General features: G+C 37.2%; 1 protein-coding gene across 1 annotated transcript in view; it reads left to right on the plus strand.

Annotated features, from left to right (window-relative positions):
- Positions 1-1571: 1571 nt before the first annotated feature.
- The window catches only part of DENND1B (DENN domain containing 1B), a 262179-nt gene continuing 238714 nt past the window's right edge, over positions 1572-25036 (plus strand). Inside the window, exons 1-2 of the mRNA XM_044916349.1 lie at positions 1572-1588; positions 3712-3776. Coding sequence (XP_044772284.1) covers positions 1572-1588; positions 3712-3776 — 82 coding nt within the window. The remainder of the gene's footprint in view (positions 1589-3711; positions 3777-25036) is intronic.

The following is a 25036-nucleotide window of genomic DNA, read 5'->3' on the forward strand; positions in this document are numbered from 1 at the left end:
ATTTCTTTAATTCCCAAGACTCCTTGTATGACTTTTATGTCTCATGACTCATACTCTATTCATACCACATTTGGTTTCCTCTCATCATCTTACCTTTTGCATGAATAAAGTCTGAAGCAACCCCTATGTGGCTGAAAAACACTGTGGCCATGTGTCAAGTTGGCGGGAGAAGTCTTCTCCTGAAGATCTCTGTGTAAGAGTCCAGGCCTGGACAATCAAGACTTTTTCTATATCTCTTCTCAGTAGATTCTAGATATAAGGCAGCAGAACGTGGAGAGGCAGTACGTGGTAGAAGGAAATTATCAGCATCAAGCAGACCTGTTCTGAAATCCAGCTCTGCCATCACCTACTGGATTAGCTTGGCCTGTTTCTTCATCCATAAAATGCTGATGCAAGTATCTATCACATAGAGTTATGGCAAGTACTGTGACAATGCATATAACCTGCTTAACGGACTTTAGTGCCCTGTAAATTTTAGCTTTTTATATATACTGGCCCGTCTTCCCCTCAGTTGTGCCCTCCCTGAGCTTCCTAGGCTGCAGTTCTATGAGGCCTGCCGCTTGGAGAATGTGTCCAAAGTCAGTCTTTGGCGTTCTGCGGTCCTGTGGTATATGTAAGAACGTCTGGCTTCCATATGTGCCGGCAAGTGGAGCACTACCATTATGCTACTTGACAAGTCTATTTAGCAGGTGCACATGTCTGAACATTCCTAAATCAGGAGGGGGGCAGCTCTGGATTTCAGAGAGCGGTAACCAGGCCACAGCCGGAGTGAGGCAGGAGTCAGGAACATCAACTTGAGCTCCGAAAGTGCAGTCTGAAGCGAAATGAAACGCCCCAAAACGACGAAGGTTCTAGCAAACAATACCTATTAATTAGTGATCCAATTCCGTGTGCATATGATGTGGAAAAGACTGCAAATCGAGGTACTATTTCAATTACTTTGCTTTTGGGGTGGGTTGTAGCCCTGGAGCCTGGACTGGACCCAGAAAGGAAGTCGGCTGGTCCAGGGCTGAGGACACAGGGGGCACCTTGCGTTTCTGGCTCAGTTACAAAGCGGTACGTGGACCATCCCCGCAGACACTTGCGCTCCCCGCGACCCGCCGGCCACTCTGGGCGCGGGGACCCCGCCCAGCCTCCTCCTCAGGCTCCGGCCCGCGGGCCGCGCGGCCCAGGTGAGGCCGGCGGGCGCGCCCCCGCGCGCCCCTTCCCCCTCCCGGCGACTTCCTGGTTTGCAGAAGGTGCAGGAGCCGCTGCGGGCGGCCCCGGTCGCAGGAACTGAGAGGCCCCAGCCTCGGAGGCGGCGGGGGCGGCGGCCGGCGAAGGCGGGGGCGGCGGCCGCGCCACCGCTGTTGCTGCTGCTGTCACAAAAAGGCTCTGGGGGGTGGGGTGGGAGGCGGGGAAGCGCCGGGGGCGCCGCTGACATGGGCCCGCCGCCGCCGCCGCTGTGAGTAGCCTCCTTCCCCGCGGGGCGGCCAGCGTGGGCGGGGGCGGCGCGACCCTCCCAGCGCGGGGCAGTGGGCTTCCAGGCCGGCGCGGGGGCGGGACGGACAGCCTCACACCGACATGTAACCATGGACTGCAGGACCAAGTGAGTGGGGGTCGCGGGTGGGAGGGAGGTGGGGGCGTCCCGCGGCGGCCGGCCCCCCAGACGGCGACTTTGGCCCGGCCCCCCCCGTGCGCGGCCGGCCGCCGGGACAGCGCTAGGCCGCAAAGCCTGCCCGGCCCCGCGTCCCCGGCCCGGCGGGGTCGGCGCCGCTCCTCCGGGAGCGGCCGGGAGCGCCGCGTCGACGCCCGCATCTCTAGGTAGTGGTGGAGGCCTGGCGGCTCCTGCCACCACCCGCTGTGGGTTTCTTGTTCCTCCCGGAGTGTGGCAGACGTGACTGTCGGTTGTCTGTGTCTTGCTGGTGCCCCGGAGGCGACAGCGTTGAGGTTAAGCGGTTGTTATTTAAAGTATTTCCCTAACGTGAAGATAACCATTTCATTTTTAAGCATAGTTAAGCATAGTTATCAGTTTCCCAGATGTTTTCTTCCAGTTTTTCTTATAAAATTAAATTGGCCTCTGATAGGTATTTACTTACATAGGCACTGGGTGTATGCATGGTGCTTGCAAAATGGTATCCAATAGATAATGTTTTTATGTGTCTGTATCAATGGATATTTTTCATCAGGAGATTAATTATGTAATAAGCAATTTGAGGAAGTGTGGTGATTTTGTTTTGGGTCTTAGTGGTATGAGTTTTATGTTTTGTTTTGTTTTTTTTCCTGTAACTTACTTTAGGAAGAATTTCTTCTTCCCTTACTCCCTCTTCACACCACTCCCCCAGTTTAAAATAAGGAATATTATGTGTATTTGTATAAGTGTGAAAGGCTTGTAAAATGTCACAGTATAATTGAATCAATATTTAATTTTTACACCTAAGAGATTCCAAAAAATATTAGGAAAATGGGAAAATTATTATTTTCTTCAGTGTTTGACATGGGGGGGCAGGGTAAGTGATTTAAAAAGTATACTTTTTGACATTAATTGGATTAGGAGGGAGGAGGTCACCTAAATCCATATTATTTCCATTGAAACAAGTTACTAGTTGGAAGGCTGAGGAAATGTATATTTGCAAATTAATTTATATAGCTTGTCACTTCCTGTGATTCTAGATTCTTGTAATAAATTTAGAAAAAATGAGTGTTTATTTAGAAGCCAAAACTGGCATTCTTTATTAAAGGAAGTACATTTTTAAAACAGCCAATATGCAAAGACACTAAGGTCTCCTTCGCAGGAATAACAGATAGATTAACACTTTGGTCACGTGGACATTGTGGTATCAGATTTTGCTTCATCTTTTATCTTCTAGCAGAAAGAGATTAAAACAAAACTGTTAAAGAAAATGTGTCTCAGTAGATTTCAGTTTGCTTTTTGAAACTAAACCAATGAATTGGTTGAATGTGTGAGAAGTTAACAAAGAAGTGGGTAACTTCTGAATGAAGCAAAGCAATCTACTGTACCTGGTGGGAAAATCTAGTATTAAGGTAGATGCCTTTTTCTAATTTCTCTAAAGATAATTGAAGTAAAACAAGGTTTTTGTTGTTGTTCTTTTTAGCCTTGCAGTTTATGTACAGTTTGCTACTTTAAACATGCTTTGCAATAATTATATTTCAAGAGAAGCATATGCAAAGTGTCAAATTTAGGAGCATCGTAACTGTTTTATGGTGGTCTAGAATGTGGCAGGTGGAACCAGGTATTCATCATTTACACTTATACTGTAAGTCCTTTAAAAAAAAGCCTGAGAACCTGCTGGCCAGCTTTGTTGGCAGGAAAAGGTAGAAATACTTAGGAGCATACTGACTTTCCAATTTTGATTCAATAAGATAAAGTCAATGCTTCACATTTATAAAGCACTTAATACTTTTAAAAAGTACTTCCACATAAATTAGTTGATTTATAATACTCACAACTATTCTCTGAAGTGAGCAAGGCACTTTATAGGTGAGAAAATAGGCTCAGAGGTTAAATGTTTGCCCTGGGTCTCAGAACTCCTAAGCCTCTTACATTACTGAACTGGGAAAAAACTGTTATTTCTGCATTGTGCTCATATAGTTACGTAGATTACATTGTAACAAGAAGATGATTAGTTTTTTGAGTTAAGAAAATATAAACTCTGCAGAGATGCTTATTTGTCACAGGAAATAAATAAAACAAAGTTCTTTTTCTTTTAGGGAAAATCCAGAAAGAACCTTTGACTTGGTATTGAAAGTGAAATGTCATGCCTCTGAAAATGAAGGTATGTGTGTTTTGTTCATTCTTAAAATAACTGAGTCTATCAAAACAAGTGTTAGTGTTGTAGACTGCTAGAACATGATAGTATCAGCATAATAATGGTACTAAATGTATATTCTGCATCTAGTGTCTCAAGGTGCTGTTAGTAAAGTAGATGTTAGGTTTTTGCCATGAGATTGTAGAAACCATGAATGTTATCTGTGCAGCTTAAATTTCAGGTGTACGTTAAGGCCATATAACTTAGAACTCAGCTTTGATAGAGTGATCGATCGTTTTGGCGGTAATGAACACCTTTTCATTTTCTTTCATTTGTCTTTGAAAACTTAGTTCCTTTTTTAAACATTAGTGAAAATCTCTTGCCGGTACAATGAAGCCACACCAATTCCCTTCTAATGTTTCCGGAATGCAGAATACAGATTGAATAGCCCCTTCTGTTGGATTTACTCCAGTAGCAAAGCACTTTCAGAGGGAGGTAAATAATGGTGTGACATTACTTGGAAGGGTTTCAACTGTCAGTTCTATATAATTTCCTGCAAAGACGAGGACACTTTTGTCAGTTTCCCCCCCTATTTTTGTCATATATAGTATGTGTGCATCAGGGGGAGGTGTAGTGGAAAGGAATAAGGGCTGTCTCTTTTTGCTTATTTCCTTTTTGATGTGTCCTTGTGTGATATGTTTTCATGGATATTTCCAGTGTGTGATTTCACTTGCCATGTACTTAGATGCTAGATAACTTGGCAATTAAGTGTGGGATTTTGTGGAGACAAAGATGTCCATTCTAAAGACTTGGTGGAAAGTCTGCTGACACTCTTAACTCCAGAAACTGGCCAGCAATTATATGCTCTTAAGCAATTTGGAGCTGCACACCTTAAAATAGAGGAGCCCAACCCAGCTTGTGGTTAAATGGGCATGGCTAATTTTAGGTAGGAAGTCACACATGTTCCTGACTCCACCAGCCCTGCCTGCTTTTTTTTGGCCTGTTTGAACTATAGCTGTGATCAGGTTTGTCCCCAGGCAGGGAGTGATCCTAGGTTGTAGGGAGCCTTTTCCAATTAAAAAGGTTATCTTTTGTTGTCCTATCTGTGTTAAAGGTGGTCTGTTTACATTCTTTCCAGGCACAACCAGCTTCTCTTTGAAGACTCAAATTTTTTCAGCTCCAATTTAAATCTATTCTTTTGTGTATTTATGGTATGAATAATTCTTCAGAATACCTATACCACAACATTAGTGAAGGTGGGTGAATTAATGCTTACCTGATGTGTTTGTAAAACAAGCTAAATTCCTTTAGAAAACACAATTTCTCTGTAATTTTAAATGCATGCTAAAGCGATTTTGATACAAGCATCAGTCTACCCTACATAACACACGATCTGTACATGTGTCAGATTGGCACCTATCCATAAAGAATTCTGAGTGTTTTACTCCTTCCTTCCTCCCTTTGCCCTTTTCCATTTTTAGGAACTAGTTATTCCAGTTTTTATCTTCTGCTTGTGTCCTTTTATTCCTTTCTTGCCTTTTTGCGGTTGTTATTGTTTAAATTACTACTCATTAGAAGCATCTTCATGTGTATTTTAGTAGTTTATCCAGCATGGTGAAGTTGGGAATATAACAAATGGTTAAACACTTCAGCCTCTTTATAGGTTGCAATTAATCCATTCTACCCATGTATTCCATTAATATGACTCACGGGCAGCAAATTCTAAAGATTTTTAATAAAGCTAAAGTCAACTATATAAAAGCATAAACAACTTTTCTTCTTTTCGTTGTGACTTAAATAGTATAAATATGACTAATATTTTAGGGTCTAACAAGTTATACCTTTTTGAGCTTTAAATTTTATGTCAAATTGAGAGTTTGATGTTTCTAAATGTTTTTATTAATTTTCTACTTTATTGATAAATATTAAAGGACAGTCCAGAAATTATTAAAGAGAGTTATTGGAATATTCCTATTTAACTGTCAATGAAACCTTTTTATTTTAATGAGTCTGATATGTGTATCAGTTTGTTTAAAGTAGGATAGTTTTTTGTTTTTGCTAACATTCAAATGAACATGGATGACATTCTTATATAGTAATAAACCTGGAAAACAATGTGTAAATTAGGGTGTTTGGGGGGCACAAATATAAAACCAATTTAAGTAATGAGGGAACTTAATAGTTTTTATAAGAGGAAGTCTAGAAGTAGGTCATCAAAGATCCAGGTTCTTTCTGCATCACAGCTCTGCCACTCATAGTAACTGGTGTCATTGGAAGATTTAGATTCCTTGTGGTTCTGGGATGGCAGTGAAGTTAGAGCTCTACTTTCTTTTTTATGACCTTGGAGGTGACAGACACTGGCTTTTCATGGCACTCTGCCTAGAGCTAGAAAATATCTTTCCCCAGAATCTTCCAGAACATTGGATCCGGTGGCCTAAGTTGGCATGGGCTTAAACATTCCTAAAATAATCACTGGTAGGGTAGTGGTAGAGGGGTGAATGGCAAGATTATTATGATTGATTATTAATAAACAACTGGCAAGGAATAGATGTTGGGAAGTAAATGAAAATGTTCTCTACATTTCTCAGAATATTAGTTTAATTTTTTTAGATTTTATTTGAGAGAGCGCACACATGAGCGGGGAGGGAGGGGCAGAGGGAGAGGGCTTGACCCCAGGACCCTGAGATCATGACCTGAGCCCAAAGCAGACACTTAACCGACTGAGCCACCCAGGTGGGTGGGCTTTATTTTTTGAAGACTGACTGTTTGATCCAATAGAAAATACCATGCTCAGGATAAATGTGGTTTATGCTAAGATTGATGATACTACATTAAGATATTTGATGTGTTTTTCTTGTTCACTTTCTAATAGAGAGGTTCTAAATTCTTTCATTTGTCTTGTGTAGCTTACTTCATAAATATCTTCAGAGAGAAATTATTATTTAACTAAGTTTTAGTTGGTGTTTTGAAATGGTATTAGTTGTTGAAATATAATTTAATATAGCTAACTCTGGTAAAGGGGTGATCTTCATTTGACCTATGGCTATTTGGACTTGTTTCAAAGGCATTACATTGATTTTTTGAAAACAGCACATTTTAGAACACTGGGAAGTAGTTTCATATGGAGGGTCCCACAAGTTAAAAAAATTGCCATGAGGGCGCCTGGGTGGCTCAGTTGGTTAAGCGACTGCCTTCAGCTCAGGTCATGATCCTGGAGTCCCAGGATCGAGCCGCACATCGGGCTTCCTGCTCAACAGGGAGTCTGCTTCTCCCTCTGACCCTCCCCCCTCTCATGAGCTCTCTCTCTCTCAAATAAATAAATAAAAATCTTAAAAAAAAAAAAAATTGCCATGAGAGTGGTTGGTTGTGTTTCCCTATCGTGTTCCCTAGGGTTAGTAGAACCGGTTCTGATGATGTCTCACAGACTGGTTGGCCCATATTTTCACGGATGTCTCCCTGGCGGGACAACTTCCCTAATAACTTCTGCTGCAACTATCCAAGAGTGAAGCGCCAACACTTAGATCTTAATACTCTTCCTGGTAGATTTCCAAGGGACTTGCTGTTGTCACTCCCCCATGCTTGCCAGCAGTCAGTGAAGTAGAGCCAGCAGCGATGGCCTGTCCTCAGTTCCAGCAGCAGAGTTACTGTTACCACACTGCCCCTGCGTTCCCCAGAGTGGTTCAGGGCTTCAGAGAACTGAAAAGTAAGCCTTCCTCGGTACAGGGTTGCCGATGCCTCCTCTTGGGGTCTGTCTTTCAGGCAGTGGCTTTGGTGCTCTAGCTTTCTCTCTTGTATTTTGTTGATCGCTTACGTCACGTGGCGGCAGTGCGGGTGACAGGGGCGTTAGTGGCGGCCACACCATGCTAACACGGCCATAGCACTCTGTGCTGTGCCTCCTTCTAGCTGTGTACGCGGACCAACTGTTCACCTCTCACACCATCCTGCGGCGTACCAAACGTCTGTCTTCATTTGTGCGTGAAGAAACTGAAGCACAGGGAAATGAAGAAACTTGGCCAAGTAGTCTGGCTCCAGAGTCTGTATTTTAATCTATTGCTTTTTAATAGATTTAATTTAATTTTAAAAATCTGCTCTATTGCCTCTCATTGTGAGTGATCTCGAATCAGCTCGATAGAGGCTGCATTATTACCCTGTGAGGAAATAGTAGAGTTTAAACTACATGTGGTGCAGGTATATCTATTTTTAAACAGGAATACAGTGTTCTCCCTGAAATGAATGAATCAAGGGTAATTCTACATAAAAAAAATTACTGAACTTTTTCCTTGTGTTATTGATGCTGGCTCAGGATATCCCCCTTCCCCACTCACTACTCTTTTTTAGGATTTAAGTCTCTTTGTTTAGTGAACCCTTGATCTAGTAGTCCTAGCTATTTATTTGTAGTTTTCAGTACATCTTTATTAGGTCTTGTTTTCTTTATCTTGTCTCTTTAGGTAGAAAAATTTCTCTTAGGAACAAATCCTCCTTTGCTACTGACTTTCCACTTTTATAAACTCATCCAACCCAGTATCAAGTTATCCACCTTTCTGATTTTTAGCTATGTTAATAGTTTAACTGCCTCTTACTTTTTTCTTAAATCAGAACTTGAGGCCAAAGAATACTAACTTAGTCAGTATCCCTCATGCCCTGCACAAGAAAGGGTATTTCTAGGCTTGCTTTTGCATTTGATAGTTTTTGTCTCTAGGGATACTGTTTACACAGAATCTCTAGCATTTTGCTTCTCCCTATATTTTAGCACTTAACTGTTCTTGTAGATGTGTCTAATATAGTAATATACCGACATATAGCTAGGTCTAAGTGTCTCTTTGCCCTGCTTAAAATAAACTCTTTGAGAAATGGGCCATGACTTATTAATTTGTTTCCTTAGAGAAAAGCTTAGCATGGTATCTGGCATGTTTAATGAATATTTACAGAATGAATAAAAGAAATTGGACCAAGCATAGTGCCAACCACTGGTCAAATAAACGATCAGATTAATTCACTGAGAGCTGCTTGTTGTAGAAGTTATCTGAAGTGTGCGCTGATATGACAGGAGCAGGGACAATAGAAATATATATGACCACATCTATCTTGGACCAGTGGGCTTGTTTAGGGATACTCTGTGCTTAAGCTCTTCCCATTCAGGACCCACATCTGCTTGCTGTCTTCTCACATCACAAGATTTATTGGGACAGTTGCTATGTATGTATGTTTTGGAGTCCACCTTAAAACCCATTTGTACCCATCCACACATACCAAAAACCCAATAAAAAACTTAACATTTAGAAAGTAGAACTGATGAATCATACATACAGTAAAGTGGTGTAGGAGACTTTACATACTGCCCAACATGGAAGAACAATCTGTGGGTCAAATGCGGTTACGATGTTTTTGCTCTAGCTGTGTGTTCCTTGCTGAGCTCTTTCTGAGTCCCTCTCAATCTAGATGCAAGTGGATAAATTGGAGTCATCGTTACTGAAAGTATTAGCTTTATATCGTAGATTGTTGAAGCAAGTGAAACTTCTATTTTCTCATACTTGCTAACCGGGAATAAAACTTAATGTGGTTCTTTAGAACCATACCTTTGAGATACGTCATTTTTGATTTTATAAAGAAGATAGCTAAGAAGAGCTGTACTTTTGTATTTGACTTTGGAACATTATGTGCTCCCTGACACAGCTGCCTGCAAGTCTAAAAAGCAAATCAAATATCAACGTCCAGTGTTTGTTGATGAATACTTTGATACGGATGCTGCAGAGTTTATATTGTAATAGTTTGATTATGACTTGTCTCAGTAGGTACTTTTATTTGTTCACATGTTCTTTAGTTTTGCTGCTTTAATCCAAGGTCACTTCTTTTTTTTAAATTTATTATTATTTTTTTATTATTATTTTAATCACCATACATCATTAGTTTTTGATGTAGTGTTCCATGATTCATTGTTTGTGCATAACACCCAGTGCTCCATTCAGTACGTGCCCTCTTTAATACCCATCACCAGGCTAACCAAGGTCACTTCTTGATTTTTAATGTTACTGGTTCCCGCCGTGCCCTGTGGCTGGTGGAGCCTCCGCTGCCGTTCTCTGCTGCTGTGGTGTGCTGTGGGACTGGTGCTCGGGCTCTGCTGGGCGGCCACAGTGCCACAAGTTTGTTCAGGTTTTTTCCCTTGGAACCTTCTTGTTTCCTTGACCTTCAAGGTAATATTCCTGATATTCTTTTGATAATATTCTCTCATTTGGAGGATTTTCTTATGCTCAAGTAATATCCCTTTTTCTTTTCCTCCAAATTTTTATTTTTGATTGTTAAGGTAGAGGACAATAATTTACCTTTTAAAATGTACATTTTAAAGCATATATACAATATTAGCAATTGGCATTTTTGCGGTACTTTACGCAGGCAGCCATAGTTTTATTTAAAATAACAATGAAAATCAAAGGCGTTAAGTGTGAAGTATGTTCTCAATCAATGCTAAAAGAATCTTTCTTCCCTGGAAATACTTTTTAAAATATTTAACATTCAGAAATTTTTTTCCACTTTCAAACTCTTCAGCTTATGCTAAAGTAGTATTATACAAACTAGAAGAGATTTTTTACTTGAAGTTTTTTTTTTTAAGATTTTATTTATTTATTTGACAGAGACACAGCAAGAGAGGGAACACAAGCAGGGGGAGTGGGAGAGGGAGAAGCAGGCTTCCCGCTGAGCAGGGAGCCCGATCCCAGGACCCCAGGATTGTGACCTGAGCCAAAGGCAGATGCTTAACGACTGAGCCACCCAGGTGCCCCTTGAAGATTTTTTAAAAGATTTTTTTTACTTGAGCCAGAAAGCATTAGAGATAGCTTTGAGAAACTCCTGAAACACTGTGGTCTTCCTATATTGTTAAGTTGAATGGTTTTCCTGTTGTTGTATTTATTTTGGACATAGACTCTTAGTTTATATAAATTAAGGATAAGTTGATTTACTCCAGATAGTGATTTAATTTTATTTGTAGGAAAGGGTGTCTTGTTTCATGTTTCTATGGTGGTTCAGTCATTTTTCCTTGGTGGGAACTTGCCAAAAGTGCTCCTCAATTGATTTTTTTAGAGGTATTTAGGAAGTTGGTACCACATGCAGTCTTAGGGCACATTGCAGAAGAGAACAGTGGAATAATAGAACTGGAAGTTTCCTTAAACGGCACCTAGTACCACCTAGTAAAGAGGAATTGGCTTTGATGGACCTTAGAATTCCCGCAGCCCCTTTGCTGTCACCCTGCAGATGCCATTGTCCTCACGCTGTCCCGTGACTGCATAAAGATGCTCACTATGAGCATGAAACAGGCCTTCTCCACGCCAGGCACACTAGTTTTAAAGCTACCCCTCTTCTCACTATTCTTCAAATAACAATTTCTTTAAGTAGGTGGTGGTACTTAATGCATTTATCTGATTAAAGTAATTCACAGTGAGGTGTGAACAACTGATAGCCCTCAAGGGAGCATTTTAATTTTAAAGAAAGCCTTGTAAAGTTGAATTAATTAAAAAGATGCAGTTTGCTGTAGTGGAAAGATTTCTGAACTAAAGATCAAATGTATCTCTGTCAGTTTCTAGTTAGGTTTTTACCATTTCTTCCCCGCCCCCATCTGTATTGACACTCCATTTGTAGTTTGTGATTAACAGCTTTAATAAATGTGTATTTAAGTATTCAGTGAATTCCATTAAGATATTTTTTGTTTAAGTTTTCAATTAATAAAGCTAAAGCATTATGGTTTAAAGCCTTATTTATTGATTTATTTTTTCTGATTCAGCTTCCAGTTAAATGTTTTACAGAAATAGAAATAAAAATTACTATTTAGTATTTACTATACGTCAGTAAATGTGCTCAGAGCTTATGTTTCCAATTTATCTTCATGATAACCATATGCAGTAGGGGTTATAAACCTTTTCATAAAGACGAGGAAGTGGAAGCACAGGAAAGTTAAGTAGCTTGCTCGGGTCACACAGCTCTAAGAGGTGGGATTGGTCTTTGAACCTGTTTTTCTGATTTTAGAGCCGAAATTCAACCATTACACTGTGCTGCCTTTAAAATACAGTAGTCATCCTTTTCTAATAGCATTGAAATTTTTCTCAGCAATTTTTGAAAGCCACCCATTTAGGAAATCCCTGGCTAATTCTAGGCTTGACCAGAGTTATTGTGATACTAATTTTTAGTAGACATCAAAAAGTGACAATGGGAAGAAGAACAAAAACACTTGGAAGAGGAAGTTGGTATTTTTTTTTCTTGGAAGAGGAAGTTGTTTAATATTTGGGGAATTTTTTTCAAGGTCTTGGTCACTGTTACTCTTTTATATAAGAAGATATTCAGCCCTCTGTCGTTCATTCACCGAATGTTTCTGAGTGTCAAGCACAGATGAAAAGCAGCTAAAAAGATGACGTTCTCGGCGTTCTAAATCAGTGATTGTGATAGTGTAGGAAGGGCTGTTTGAGAGGTTGCAGTGTGTGGCACTGAGTCTGAAGAGGGCACCTAACTCAGCTCTTTGGGGGGGTCATGGGGGGCAGTGGGAGAGAGGGCAGAGAGGGGAGAGTCAGGGATAGTCTTGAGGTGATAGAGGGAGAGACAATGAGATACTGTCTTGTCAGCTCTCAGTTGGGTACCAGACTGTTATCTTTCTCTGAAGTTGGTTGGAGTTTTACTTCATATTCAAAATCTGGTGTGAATAACTAAGAGTAAAGAATATATTGCTTTTAGTATAAACATTTATATCTAATGAAGATGATTAAAAAGCACCCTCTACTTCAGTGTAATCTGCCCTGGCAGGGGGTTGATCGGGTTTGATTTTGTTTACTCAGAGCCTAAAATAGCGTCTGACCTAAGGTGTGTGTGTTTAGTGACTTACTGAGTTGTCGAAGCACTATTTTCAAGGTACTGAAATGGCTTTTAAAGAAAAGGGTATTGAGACTTTAATAATTACTGTTAAATTCATTTTTTCTGTAAAAGTATAACAACTGTTGAACAGATGAAATTTGTAAAAGTGAAGCTACGGAAGTGAAAGATTTAAAAAGAAGTTGCTGAGTAATAATCCTTTTTGGTATCTGTCTTGTGGCAGTTATATTCTGTCTTGAACTTGATCTTTTATCACCCTGACATATGCCAACCACTGGATTTTAGGTTTTTGAGGACAAGTACCTCTTTGGATCTCTTGTAGATTTTCAGAAAATCTACCATATGGATCTTCCATATGGATGATATTCAATAAGTACTTGTTAAGTTTTACTCTGTTATTGAAGTAAAATTAGTAAAAGGTTGTGCTGTATTTTTAATACCTATTTTAGATTTCATAAATCTTAAAAAAACCTTTAATGTAAAAGAATGTTGAAAGGCTGTACATTTTTATATCACAAGCAATAAATGCTGTATTTAAAACATTTTTTTTAAAAACAGAACTGTGTTGATAAACCACAAACTCTATAGCTTAGTGGGCAGAACTGGTGAAGATCAGATAGAGCCTTTTCCTCTTTCAGTTCCTTCTTATTTATCATTTGAATCTGAAAATAAAGTATAGAGCTATCAGTTTAGTACATCTGATGGTCTTTTGCAAATGTGTAAGTGTCCAGAAATTAGTCATTTCAAAAATAATTTGTCTTAGTATGGTAGCAGAAATGCACCAAGCATAAGGATGTGTGTAGTATTCAAATTTATCATTAATTAAAATTAAACTGTCCTTTAAAATGTTGTCACCTGTGTGATTGTAAAATTTGCCTTCTTTTTAGTTTTGATAAGAGATTATTTGAAATAACTTATGAATTTGTATAGAAAACATTGGTTGAAATGAAACCCAAATAAGTTCAGGTATGTTTTAATACACTAGAGCACTGTATGTCCTCAGGGTCTATGCATTTCAAGTATAGTTGCTATGAAATAAACTTGTGTTTATTTCATAAGTGGTTCAGAAAGGATTCTTAAATGGCTTTTTTTTTTTTTTTTTTTGAGTTTCCAGTGTTTTTTGGATTTGATATTTGGAAGAAGAAGTTGGTTTTTTTTTTTTTCTTGGAAGAGGAAGTTGTTTAATATTTGGGGAATTTTTTTCAAGGTCTTGGTCACTGTTACTCTTTTATATAAGCTAAAATAGTGTTTTAATACTTATAAGCAATTAATTATTTGATTTTGAGGGAATAATGTGTTATCTCTTTATTTTGTCATTTTGTCCTTATTTCTACAGAGAATGTGAGAACTAAATTTTGAAGTTGTAGTTTTGTTATAAAAATTTGAAGTTGTAGATTTTGGTAATGAATATCTGCAGAATAATTATTGACAATAAGGGCAACACAATTTCATCAAGCTTATATGTTGGTAGTATTCGCTGTGTCTGGGTTTAGACGTGTTATTGAAGAAAATAGTAAGCTGAGAATTTTTATGTACAAAAATACTAGTTTCCAAGTTCTTAATGGTTACTGTTGTGTTTGTCAATGACAATGTTTACTTTAAAAAGTGGAAATATTGGAATTCAGAGTTTTCATTTGTAAATATTTACTTCATTTTTGGCTTAGTAGTTGAAATATAAATGAATCTTTAATACTTTGTATGTGTCCTTGTCCTGAATTTGGCCTTTGAAGGCTGATGTGGCTATCCAAAATTCTTTATAAAGCCATTATGAAATCCATTTACTTATGGTTTACTTGATTTGGGAATTTATAAGATCTTTTGGCAATTTTTTTGACTCATTTCCCTCAGGTATTATCCAGATTGGCAATGATAATTTTTTTTTAAAGATGGATATGGAAAGAAGAGAGATGGCTCTCATATCAAAATTTCTACTTTAAACCTTGTATTGTATACTACTTTCTTACTTGTGAGATACTCCAAATGGTGGTCAAGGTATTGAAAATGAAATTACTGAATACTTCTGAATTGCCTTCTAAATCATCATAGTAAGACTAAATTATATTTAGCATGGTTTATAGTTTATATTTTTATGGTATTTTAATTCTTTGAAAGTGTGTGATTTCTATTATATTTAATATGTATGACAGATTTAATATATACAATTTATATTTCCTTTAAAACATACTTTTAAATATGACTAGATTTTTACCTTTTTTTTTTTTTAAGATTTTTATTTATTTATTTGACAGAGAGAGATATAGTGAGAGCAGGAACACAAGCAGGGGGAGTGGGAGAGGGAGAAGCAGGCTTACCGCTGAGCAGGGAGCCTGATGCAGGGTTCGATCCCAGGATCCTGGGATCATGACCTGAGCCCAAGGCAGATGCTTAACCAACTGAGCCACCCAGGCACCCCTAGAATTTTACCTTTTTAGATATGGCTGAATTTAATTTGGTCAAAACAAAAATTATTTATATGTTGTTAATAAGGGACTTGACAGTACTTAAATTCTAAGTTAAAACTGCATTTAAAAGGTAGGGTTGAAGAGAGTAGATGATGGGTGGCTTTTGCTTGATTTAGCGTTGGAAGAGATGACTAAGCTAGAGCTCAGTGCTCTTTAGGAGATATCTTCCTCCCACACAGATATTTTTAATGCAGAAGGACAGAGTGTTGAATCTTCTGCGACTAAGGGAAAGACTAAAGACTATTTTATACTTCTGGTATCTGTAATCAGCAAATTGACCCAATGAAGGCCTGCTACCTGTTTGTACCACCTCATACCATCTGCATGGAGGTGTTAAATTTTGGAATTTGTATTTTTGCCTTGTTTCACTTTTACTTTTTGGTGTATTTGGTATTTACTTTACTTTCATTAGATATTTAATGTTTTTATATTTTTTAACTGTTTTAGCTTATTCTTTAGCTTTTACTTTTCATTGTTCTTTGGTTTTTATTATTTTATATTAATTTCTTTAGTTTATAAAAAGTCTTTATTGTTTAAAAATATTTAATGAAATATTTCTTTGGAAAAAGTTCTGCTCTTCCTTCTATAGAGTGCCCTTTGAACCCTTTTTTTTTTCCTAATGAGGAGGCAAGGAAAGCTAGAAGAGTAGGGTGAATACAGGCATACCTCAGAGATATTGTGGGTTCTGTTCACACCACCATAATAAAGCAAATATCACAATAAAGTAAGTCAAATGAAATTTTTGGTTTCCCAGTGGTTATAAAAGTTATGTTTACCCTAGACCATATTGTGCTAAGTGTGCAATAGCATTATGTCTAAAAAACAGTGTATATGCCTTAATTAAAAATATTGCTAAAAAAACACTAACCATCATTTGAACTTTCAGGAGTCATAATCTTTTTGCTGGGGGAGGGTCTTGCCTACATGTTGATGGCTGCTAGCTGATCAGGGTGGTGGTTGCTGCAGGTTGGGATGGCTGTGGCAATTTCTTAAAACAAGTGATATTTGCTAGAGTGATTGACTAACTCTTCCTTTCACTAAGGATTTCTCTGTAGTGTGATGCTATTTGATTGCACTTTACCTACAGAACTTCTTTCGAAATTGGAGTGAATTCTCTCAAATTCTGCTACTGCTTTATCAACTACATTTATATAATATCCTTTGTTGTCCTGATATCCTAATGTCCTAACATCCTAAATCCTTTATTGTCATTCAGCAATCTTCGGTCTTCACAGCATCTTCACCAGGAATAGACTCCATCTCAAGAAACCACTTTCTCTCCTCATCCATAAGAAGCAACTCCTCATCCATTAAGGTTTTATCATGAGATTGAAGCACTTCAGTCCTATCTTCAGGCTCCATTTCTAATTCTAGTTCTCTTACTATTTCTACCACATCTGCAGTTACTTATTCTACTGAAGTCTTGAACCCGTCAATGTCATCCATGAGAGTTTGAATCACCTTCTTCCAATCTCCTGTGAATGTTGATGTTTTGACTTCTTTACATGAATTGTGAATGTCTTTAATGGCAACTAGAATAGTGAACTCTTTCCAGAAGGTTCTCACCTTACTTTGTGCAGATCAGAGGAATCACTGTATATGGCATCTATAAGCCTTATGAAATGTATTTCTTAAATAATAAGACTTGAAAGTAAAAAAAAAAAATCACTTTTTGATCTATGGGCTACAGAATGGATGTTGTGTTAGCAGGCTTGAAAACAACACTAATCTTGTTGCACATATTTTGTCAGAGCTCTTAGTGACCAGGTGCATTGTCAGTGAGCACTAATATTTTGAAAGACATCTCTTTCTGAGCAGTAGGTCTCAACAGTGGCTTAAACTATTCAGCAAACCATGCTGTAAACAGATGTACTGTCATCCAGGCTTTGTTGTTTCATTGATACAGCACAGATAGCATAGATTTGACATCATTCTTAAGGGCCCTGGGATTTTCACAATGGTAAATGAGAACTGGCTTCAACTCAGAGTCACCAGCTACATTAGCCCCTAACAAGAGAGTCTGTCTGTCCTTTGAAGTTTTGAAGGCAGGCATTGATTTCTCCTCTGTAGCTATGAAAGCCTTATACGGAATCTACTTCCAGTATATGGTGGTTTTGTCTACATTGAAAATCTGGTCAATAGTGTAGCCACCTTCATTAATTATGTCAGCTAGATCTTCTGGATCACTCGCTACAAGCTTCTACATCAGCACTTGCTGCCTCACCTCGAATCTTTATGTTATGGAGACTACTTCTTTCCTTAAATCTCATGAACCAACCTCTGCTAGTTTCAGATTTTTCTTCTACGGCTTCCTCACCTCTCAGCCTTCACAGAATTGAAGCAAGTTAGGGCCTTGCTCTGGATTAGGCTTTTGCTTAAGGGAATGTTATGGTTGGTGTGATTGAAAACTTTCTCTGTATCAGCAATAAGGCTCTTTTGCTTTATCATTTGTGTGTTCACTGGAGTAGTATTTTTTAAATTTCCTTTAAGAACTTGTCCTTTGCATTCACAACTTGCTGTTTGGCTCAAGAGGCCTAGCTTTCACCTTCTCTTGGGTTTCGACATGCCTTCCTCACTAAGCTTAATCATTTCTGGCTATTGATTTAAAGTGAAAGACATGTGACTCTCCCTTTCATTTAAACACCTAGAGGCCACTGTGGGGTTCTTAATTGACCCGATTTCAATATTGTGTCTCAGGGAATTGGGAGGCCTAAGGATAAGGAAATGGGGGAATGGCTGGTTGGCGGAATAGCCCGAACACACTCAACATTTACTGATTAAGTTTGCTGACTTATAAGGGTGCAGTTTGTGGTGCCTCAAGACAACGACTATAGGAACATCAAAGGTCACTGATCACAGATCGCCATAACAAGTATAACAATAATGAAAAGTTTGAGATACTGTGAGAATTTCCAAAATGTGACACAAAGATAAAAAGTGAGCAAATGCTGTTGGAAAAATGGTGCTGATAGACTTGCCTGACACAGGGTTGCCACAGCCCTTCAATTTTAAAAAAACGCATCTGTAAGCAAAGTATCTGTAAGCACAGTGAAGCAAAGCACAATAAAATAAGGTATATCTATATTATGCTAGGTAATTGTGGGAACTCTCAAAACAGACTGATGCTTACTCTTTGATTGAATATGAATAGGTAGTTAAATCTCTCTTTCAAGGGGAACAGAAATAAATGGATTGATGACACGATTTTCTACAAGCCTAAAATCTGGAATCTTCTTATGGCTAAAACAGTGTCTTCCTTAAAAACATCACAGTGGAGTAGAAAGATATTGGACTAAGAGTTGAAACATGGCTTTTGGTCCTGGCTTCACTACTTACTAGTTATGTAACTTGGTAGAGTCATTTAACTTCTGTTTTCCTTTTCACAGTTATAAAAAGTTTGCAATACATAACTCAAGAATTGTTATGAGAGTCAAATACAGAATGACATGAAAAGTTTTTTGTAAACTATACTGTAAACCCCTATATAGATATAAACTTCTATTTGGTTTGTATAGGCGTGGTGGTATTTAAAAAAAAGGCATGATCAACAGAAATTAAGTGTTAGGGATGAACTTCCCTTCTGTTTTGATGTATGTGATCAATGTGGAAGAAAGAAATGCTAAAGGAAGGTCTCATAGTAACTTCCAAGCCCCCCGTTTAATATTGCAGAAGTGCCAGAAATAAGGAGGATGGAAGATGGTAATGTATTTTGGGCTGATGAGTTAGTTTCACTTTTAAAGGGTTGTTTAGCAGAGAATAAAAATTTGTGGCACTAAATCTGATGGTACTCATTTAAAGGCGTGGTGGCCTCTAGAGGGGTTAAGCCCAATTTGGAAGTTACAATGTGACTTTTCTTTGCACTGCTTTCTTCTAAATTTTTTACATGTACAAACTTCAGCTGGGAAGTGGGAATTCCATATATGTGTAAAATTTTAAACTTCTGAGAGTTAATATTGCCAAGCTAGAAGGTAACTGGAATGGAAGTAAACTAAGTGTTCACATGTCTGACAGGGTGTTGGTGAGATGAGATGAAGGGTAATGTTATACAAGTGTAGGGTTCTCACTGGAAATGTTACCAGTTGTGAAGTATGTTGCAATTGGTTAGGAGTTCTGTGTAAACTGATAATAAGTATTGCAGTGTGTGAATGATTAGATGTTATAACAAATGCAAGGCCATCCCAGGAGTGACATCACTCTTACTTATTTGTATTCCTATATAACTTTCTTGAGTGAGTGCTAAAGGAATAGTGTAGCTGTCATGAGAAATTGTATGCAAATCATGGGCTATCTTATCAATGCTACAGAACAGAATAAGCCACTGATTGAATAAATAACTGATAATTGGAAAATTACTCCAGTGTTAATACTTGGAAAAATTTATTTAGATTTTTCAACATCTGGATTATGTGTGTAAGAGTGGATTGTGAATATGAATGTTATCTTTTATGTGAGTGGTAATGGATAAGACTGGAGAAACCACTACACCATACACTAAATTAAAATCAACAGTTAACCTTGAAGCAGGATTCTGTTATATCATTGATATAAATCTTTTTTAAATAGATAATTCCATAAAGTTTATGAGGTTTATATTTTTATTTTTTATTTATTTATTTATTTTAAAGATTTTATTTATTTATTTGAGAGAGAGAATGAGAGAGAGCGAGCACATGAGAGGGGGGAGGGTCAGAGGGAGAAGCAGACTCCCTGCCGAGCAGGGAGCCCGATGCGGGACTCGATCCCAGGACTCCAGGATCATGACCTGAGCTGAAGGCAGTCGCTTAACCAACTGAGCCACCCAGGCGCCCGAGGTTTATATTTTTAAAAAACAGATTTATTTAAGACCATCCTGTATATTCCTGAGTTCTCAGTAGCAGTGTTTCTCAACTTTATTCATGTTACAACACACACGGAAAATGGCAGTATTTGTCTGGACACCTGGACAAATGGACTTCACGCAATGGTGAAGAGGTAGCTGTCCTGGGGCTCCTAGGATTGAGGGGATTATTATATTCTCACTCTTCTTCATCATTAGAAGGACATAGACTGGGGTATTCTCTTTATGGTTTCTTTGGTGAGAAAAGAATCTGTTCTTTCATTCACTGTTTTTGTTCACTGCTGTTTGATGCTAACTAGGAAGGCAGAACTCTAACGTTAGGCTGAATTTAGAAGAATTTGGTTGGAGTTCTAGCTTTGTATTAAGACTTGTAACCACTCTGAGCTTCAGTTTGTCTTTAAAATGAGAACATTAGCAATTTTCTCGTTCTCCCATAAAGCTGTGATGATCAATGGAGAGAATAAAATATATGCTTTTAAACAATGTATTAATTTAATACTACTTAATTATTAATTATACTAATTATGTAGTATAATTTAAGCAAACTATAAGTACCTCCTTTTCATAACTTGCAAGAAGAAATTATGGGATGCTTTTGATATGTATGTAATATGTGTGTATATATATATATAATCTATAATGATACAGGGTTTGTCAGTGAGGGCTTTTGACTCCAAAGCTAGGGGGATAAAAATTGCACGACTTAATGACTGTAATAGTTGTGGATTAATGAGGGATGTATTACATTTATTTAAGTATTTCTTTCTATTTTAGGCTAAGGCCTATCATATTCTTTTAATAATAATTCTAATTATGGATTCTGATAAATATTATAAACTTTTATATTCACCTATTTTAATGATTTTTTAAAAATAAAAATGAAAGTGAATAAAATTCACTATTAGTAATTCACACTTACTGAAAGTCTGGATATTCATACCATATTTTCCCCTAAATAATAATCAAAGCTAAATGTCTAATGGCAGCATATTTTAATTGCTGGAAAAACACCTAAGAATAAATAGATTCCGGTGTTGCAGACTAAAGCCACAAAATAGTGGTTATGTTAATTCTGTGCATCACAATTGACTAAGCAAAATATTCTTCTCAATCATGTTAGACTCCTATGTTTAGGCTTATTCCTGGAACTTTTATTGAATAAATAGTCTGATACCATTGATGAAAACAAGGCCTTTGGTTTTTTATCATATATCTATAATGTCCTTATGGAATCTTAATGGAACCCCACACTATTGCTAGAGTGGGGCTGGCTGTTCTGATCATGTGACCAGTATATGTGGCAGTTTTTGCCTAGCCAAGAGCTGTCAATCTCTGTTGTTAACTGCAGTTTTTCTCAAACTGAGGCCGGCAGATTCTTATGTTTGAGATACCCTGATCTCCAGAATAAGGTCTACATTTCAGTCCAATATTCTAGGTCATCCATGACCTGGGCTCAGAAGACCATTTTAGACTTTTATTGCTCCACATCACTCATGCTCAAACAAATCTTATGTGATCTTATATTGTTTCCTTTGTATGGTAGAGTGCCATTACCTTCCATTTCTAGATAGTCTACCTATACCCATAATTTAAAGCTCAGCTCACAAGTCTGCCTTCGTGATGATTATATTGGTCATCTCTAAATGCACGTTAGTGTATTAAACCTACTATAACCAGGTTACACATTTTGTTTTAATGCAAATTCTTTAAAATTTATATTTGTGTTAATGGAAATTATTTAAAACATCTTTTAGTAACAGTCTTTTAAATCAGAAATAACAAATACAAATGATAATAAAATTTCTATTAGCATTATACAAAGGGGAATACAAAAAAAGTAAGTCCCTTCCCACCACAAATTCAAAGTGCCTTAGCACCCCTTCCTACAGAATACATCGTTAACCATTTCCTATACATCTTTTTCAGAAAATTTCAGTGCATTTGCTAGCATATTTATATAAATGTTCCCTTGGATGTATTCTGTGCAAACTGTTTTCTCTTTTACTTTAATTTAGTTTGCAGATTCTTCTAATTCAGTACACAGAACTTTCTTAACTGCAGCATAGTATGTTCACTCAGTGACTATACTATAGGCTGGTTCAACTTTCCAGTTTCTTCTGTATATAACTTTTTCATCTTTAAGTCAATTTAGATGGAAGTGATATGTTAAAATTCTTGAAGCCTTTTATTTTCACTTTTTCCTCACTTGTTATTAATGCTTTCAATTCTTTTTTTTTTTTTTAAAGATTCTATTTATTTTTGTGAGAGAGAGAGAAGGAGGGAGAGAGAGCGCTCGCACATGAGCAGGGGTGGGGAGGGGCAGAGAGAGAGGCAGATTCCCCACTGAGCAGGGAGCCATGCAGGACTCAATCCCAGGACCCTGAGATCATGACCTGAGCCCGAGGCAGATGCATAACCGACTGAGCCACCCAGGCACCCAATGCCTTCAATTCTGTAAAGTGGCAATAGTTAAGCTTGCTTTGAGAAATAGAAAATTTCACTTGCCTATATTTTGTATAATTTCTTTTCACTTTGGTATATGTATATATCATAAAGACCTTGTTCCCCTAAAATTATAGTTTGAAAATATTCTTTCATCAATAGTTTGTTTATTATAAAATTTGGAAAATCTGGGTTTCAAATCCATTTGTACTCTCTACTGTATGTGGCTTTGGGGAAATGCTTATCTTTTTTTTATGTCTCTCTTTTCTCATCTATAATTTGGATTTAATAAACATAACCATTTCACATTGTCATGTGAGAAAGTACATGTGGAAAAAATGACAAATTGTAAAATGCTATACAAATTTTATAAGAAATTAAAACTAATTTACATCTATATAAGCTTTTCCTCGACCTCTATCTGGAACAAGTAAAAAATATTTGTCATCAAACTTTTTCTTTCATTTTCAAATTGTGTACAATTATTTATTTTTTTACCTTAATGGCTAATATAACTCTTAATGTTTCTCTCTCTTTTCCCATATGTTTTGGAAGTCAGTTGGTAAGGTTGTTTGTACTATACCGTGTTTAACTTTTTAATAATGCCAGTTCTCTTTTGCATTTGTGAGCACATGTTATTTTTATTGAGAGAACCATTGTTAAATCCCTAACGTAAGATTTTTAAAAAGCATATCTTCTGCCCTGAAGAGGCACACGACTATTGGTTCTGTTTAGATTTCTCAATATTGATTGCTTTATTTACTTTTAATGTCTTTCCTTGTTTTGTCTGTCTGTTTTCTCCATTAATTCTTTTTTGTTGTTGTTAGCTCTTCCTCCTGGCCTTTGTATTATTTCTCAGTATGCTTTTTCTTCCTCCTTTCTGCTGTGGAGGCCATGTTGTAGTGATCACTGCTTCTTTCTCCCTTCTAGTCACCTTCACGTTCTGTGTCATTTCTACATTCCCCAAGCCTGTCTTTAATAGCCAGTTAGTTTCACAAACATTCAAAGTATTCTATTAAAATTTCAATCTCAGTGACACGCATCTATTTGCTGTTTCATGGTTTGTTTGTCCATTCTTTTACCCATTGATCCATCCAGATGTATAAAAAGTCATTCTTGATGCTTAAAGGAATGCAGACTTGATACTAGTCCCAGCCATTAAGGAATTTATAATCTGGTAAGAGAGAAACATATATAGGACTTATTAAATTTGTTAGATTTTGGACTCTTTCCAAGCCCCATCTGTAACTGCTACTCTCAGTAAAAGATTGAATGCTTGAGAGTCCAATAATTATAACCAGATCTGATAAAGTTTTACTTTGCTCTTTGGTTTTACTAAGCTTTTTTGTCTGTTTATTTTTATTATTTATTTATTTACTTACTTACTTGCTTACAGTTTTGGGGAAGCTCTCCAGGTCATTAAAAAAATACCCCTTCAATTTTTTTTTTTTTAAATAAATTAATGCGTGCGTGAACTCAGTGTCAAGCTGATAGAGACAGCCATTATTTCCTGATGGCTTCCTCTTCCTGTCAGTTTTGGCAGCATTTCAGAAGGAACCCAGCATTGACCAGGTGGTGTACTGAATGACAACTTATTTAATGTTTAATGTATTATTGCCAGTGAAGTAATGCCTGTAAGTAAGTAATTCTAGTTCCCTGGCCCAATCATGCCCAGAACAGGAGGAATTCAGGTCCATTTCTGTGTAGCATCCAGTTGTTCTTGCTGCTAATGCAGCTTAGATACAGGTGTGATGACTCAGCATCTGTCTTATTCCTGGGCTGTAATTCCATTCTTGTACCCTTTGCCACGTGTCCCAGTTCTCATAATTGAGTTTATGTTTGTGTTGGTATTCCAGTTCCTTCCTCAAATGTCAGTTTTTCAAAAAGCAAGAAGTAATATCACATATACTTCTGAATTCTATATGCCTAGCATAGTGCTTTGTGTTTAGCAGGCATTTAAATGAATCTATGCTAATGAATGATGATAATGCTTATTTTATGGAGTAGCTCTAAGTTCCTTTGATGTCAGGGGCCAAGTATTATATTCATCTTATTAAGAATTTTAAAAGATATAAGGGAACTTATATTTCAAATACGTTAGGTATCAACATGTGAATTATGTTCAAAGTTTTTATTCGGTATTTGGCTAAGTTATTACTTTTTATACTTATTATTTTTTACTTATTATTTTTTCTTTTAGGCAGTCTATTCAATGGTTACTTTTTTAAAAATGGAAATTCTTATTAGTTTAAGCTCATTTTCTTTCTTTAGTACATTTATTTATGTATTTCCCTTTTACTAATCTTTTTTACCATTTTAAAAACTGTTTTTTTTTTCTTTTTTCATTGTTTTGGTGTCCTGTATCATTTCATATGTTTCTGTTTTACAATATACTACAACTACTAATATTCATTATTTGGAAAGTATTTCAGAAAGTATTTTCCACATGAATTATTTGTTTCATCCTCCTATTAGTCTTATCACTGGGTGGATACCAGTATTATCATTGTATATTTGAAGAAACTGAAGCACAGAAAAGTGAAGTGAACAGGTTCAGATAAATGCAGACTTGAACCAAGACTTTAACTCTAAAACTCACTTTCCAGTACAGCTTGATTTTGTATGAGATAAGTAGCATAAATTGAGGAACTTGCCCCAAATTACAGAATCAAGTGAATTATTTCTTTAGGTATGATGAA

The sequence above is a fragment of the Neomonachus schauinslandi genome, chromosome 6 (assembly GCF_002201575.2).
Source record: "Neomonachus schauinslandi chromosome 6, ASM220157v2, whole genome shotgun sequence".
Classification (NCBI taxonomy): domain Eukaryota; kingdom Metazoa; phylum Chordata; class Mammalia; order Carnivora; family Phocidae; genus Neomonachus; species Neomonachus schauinslandi.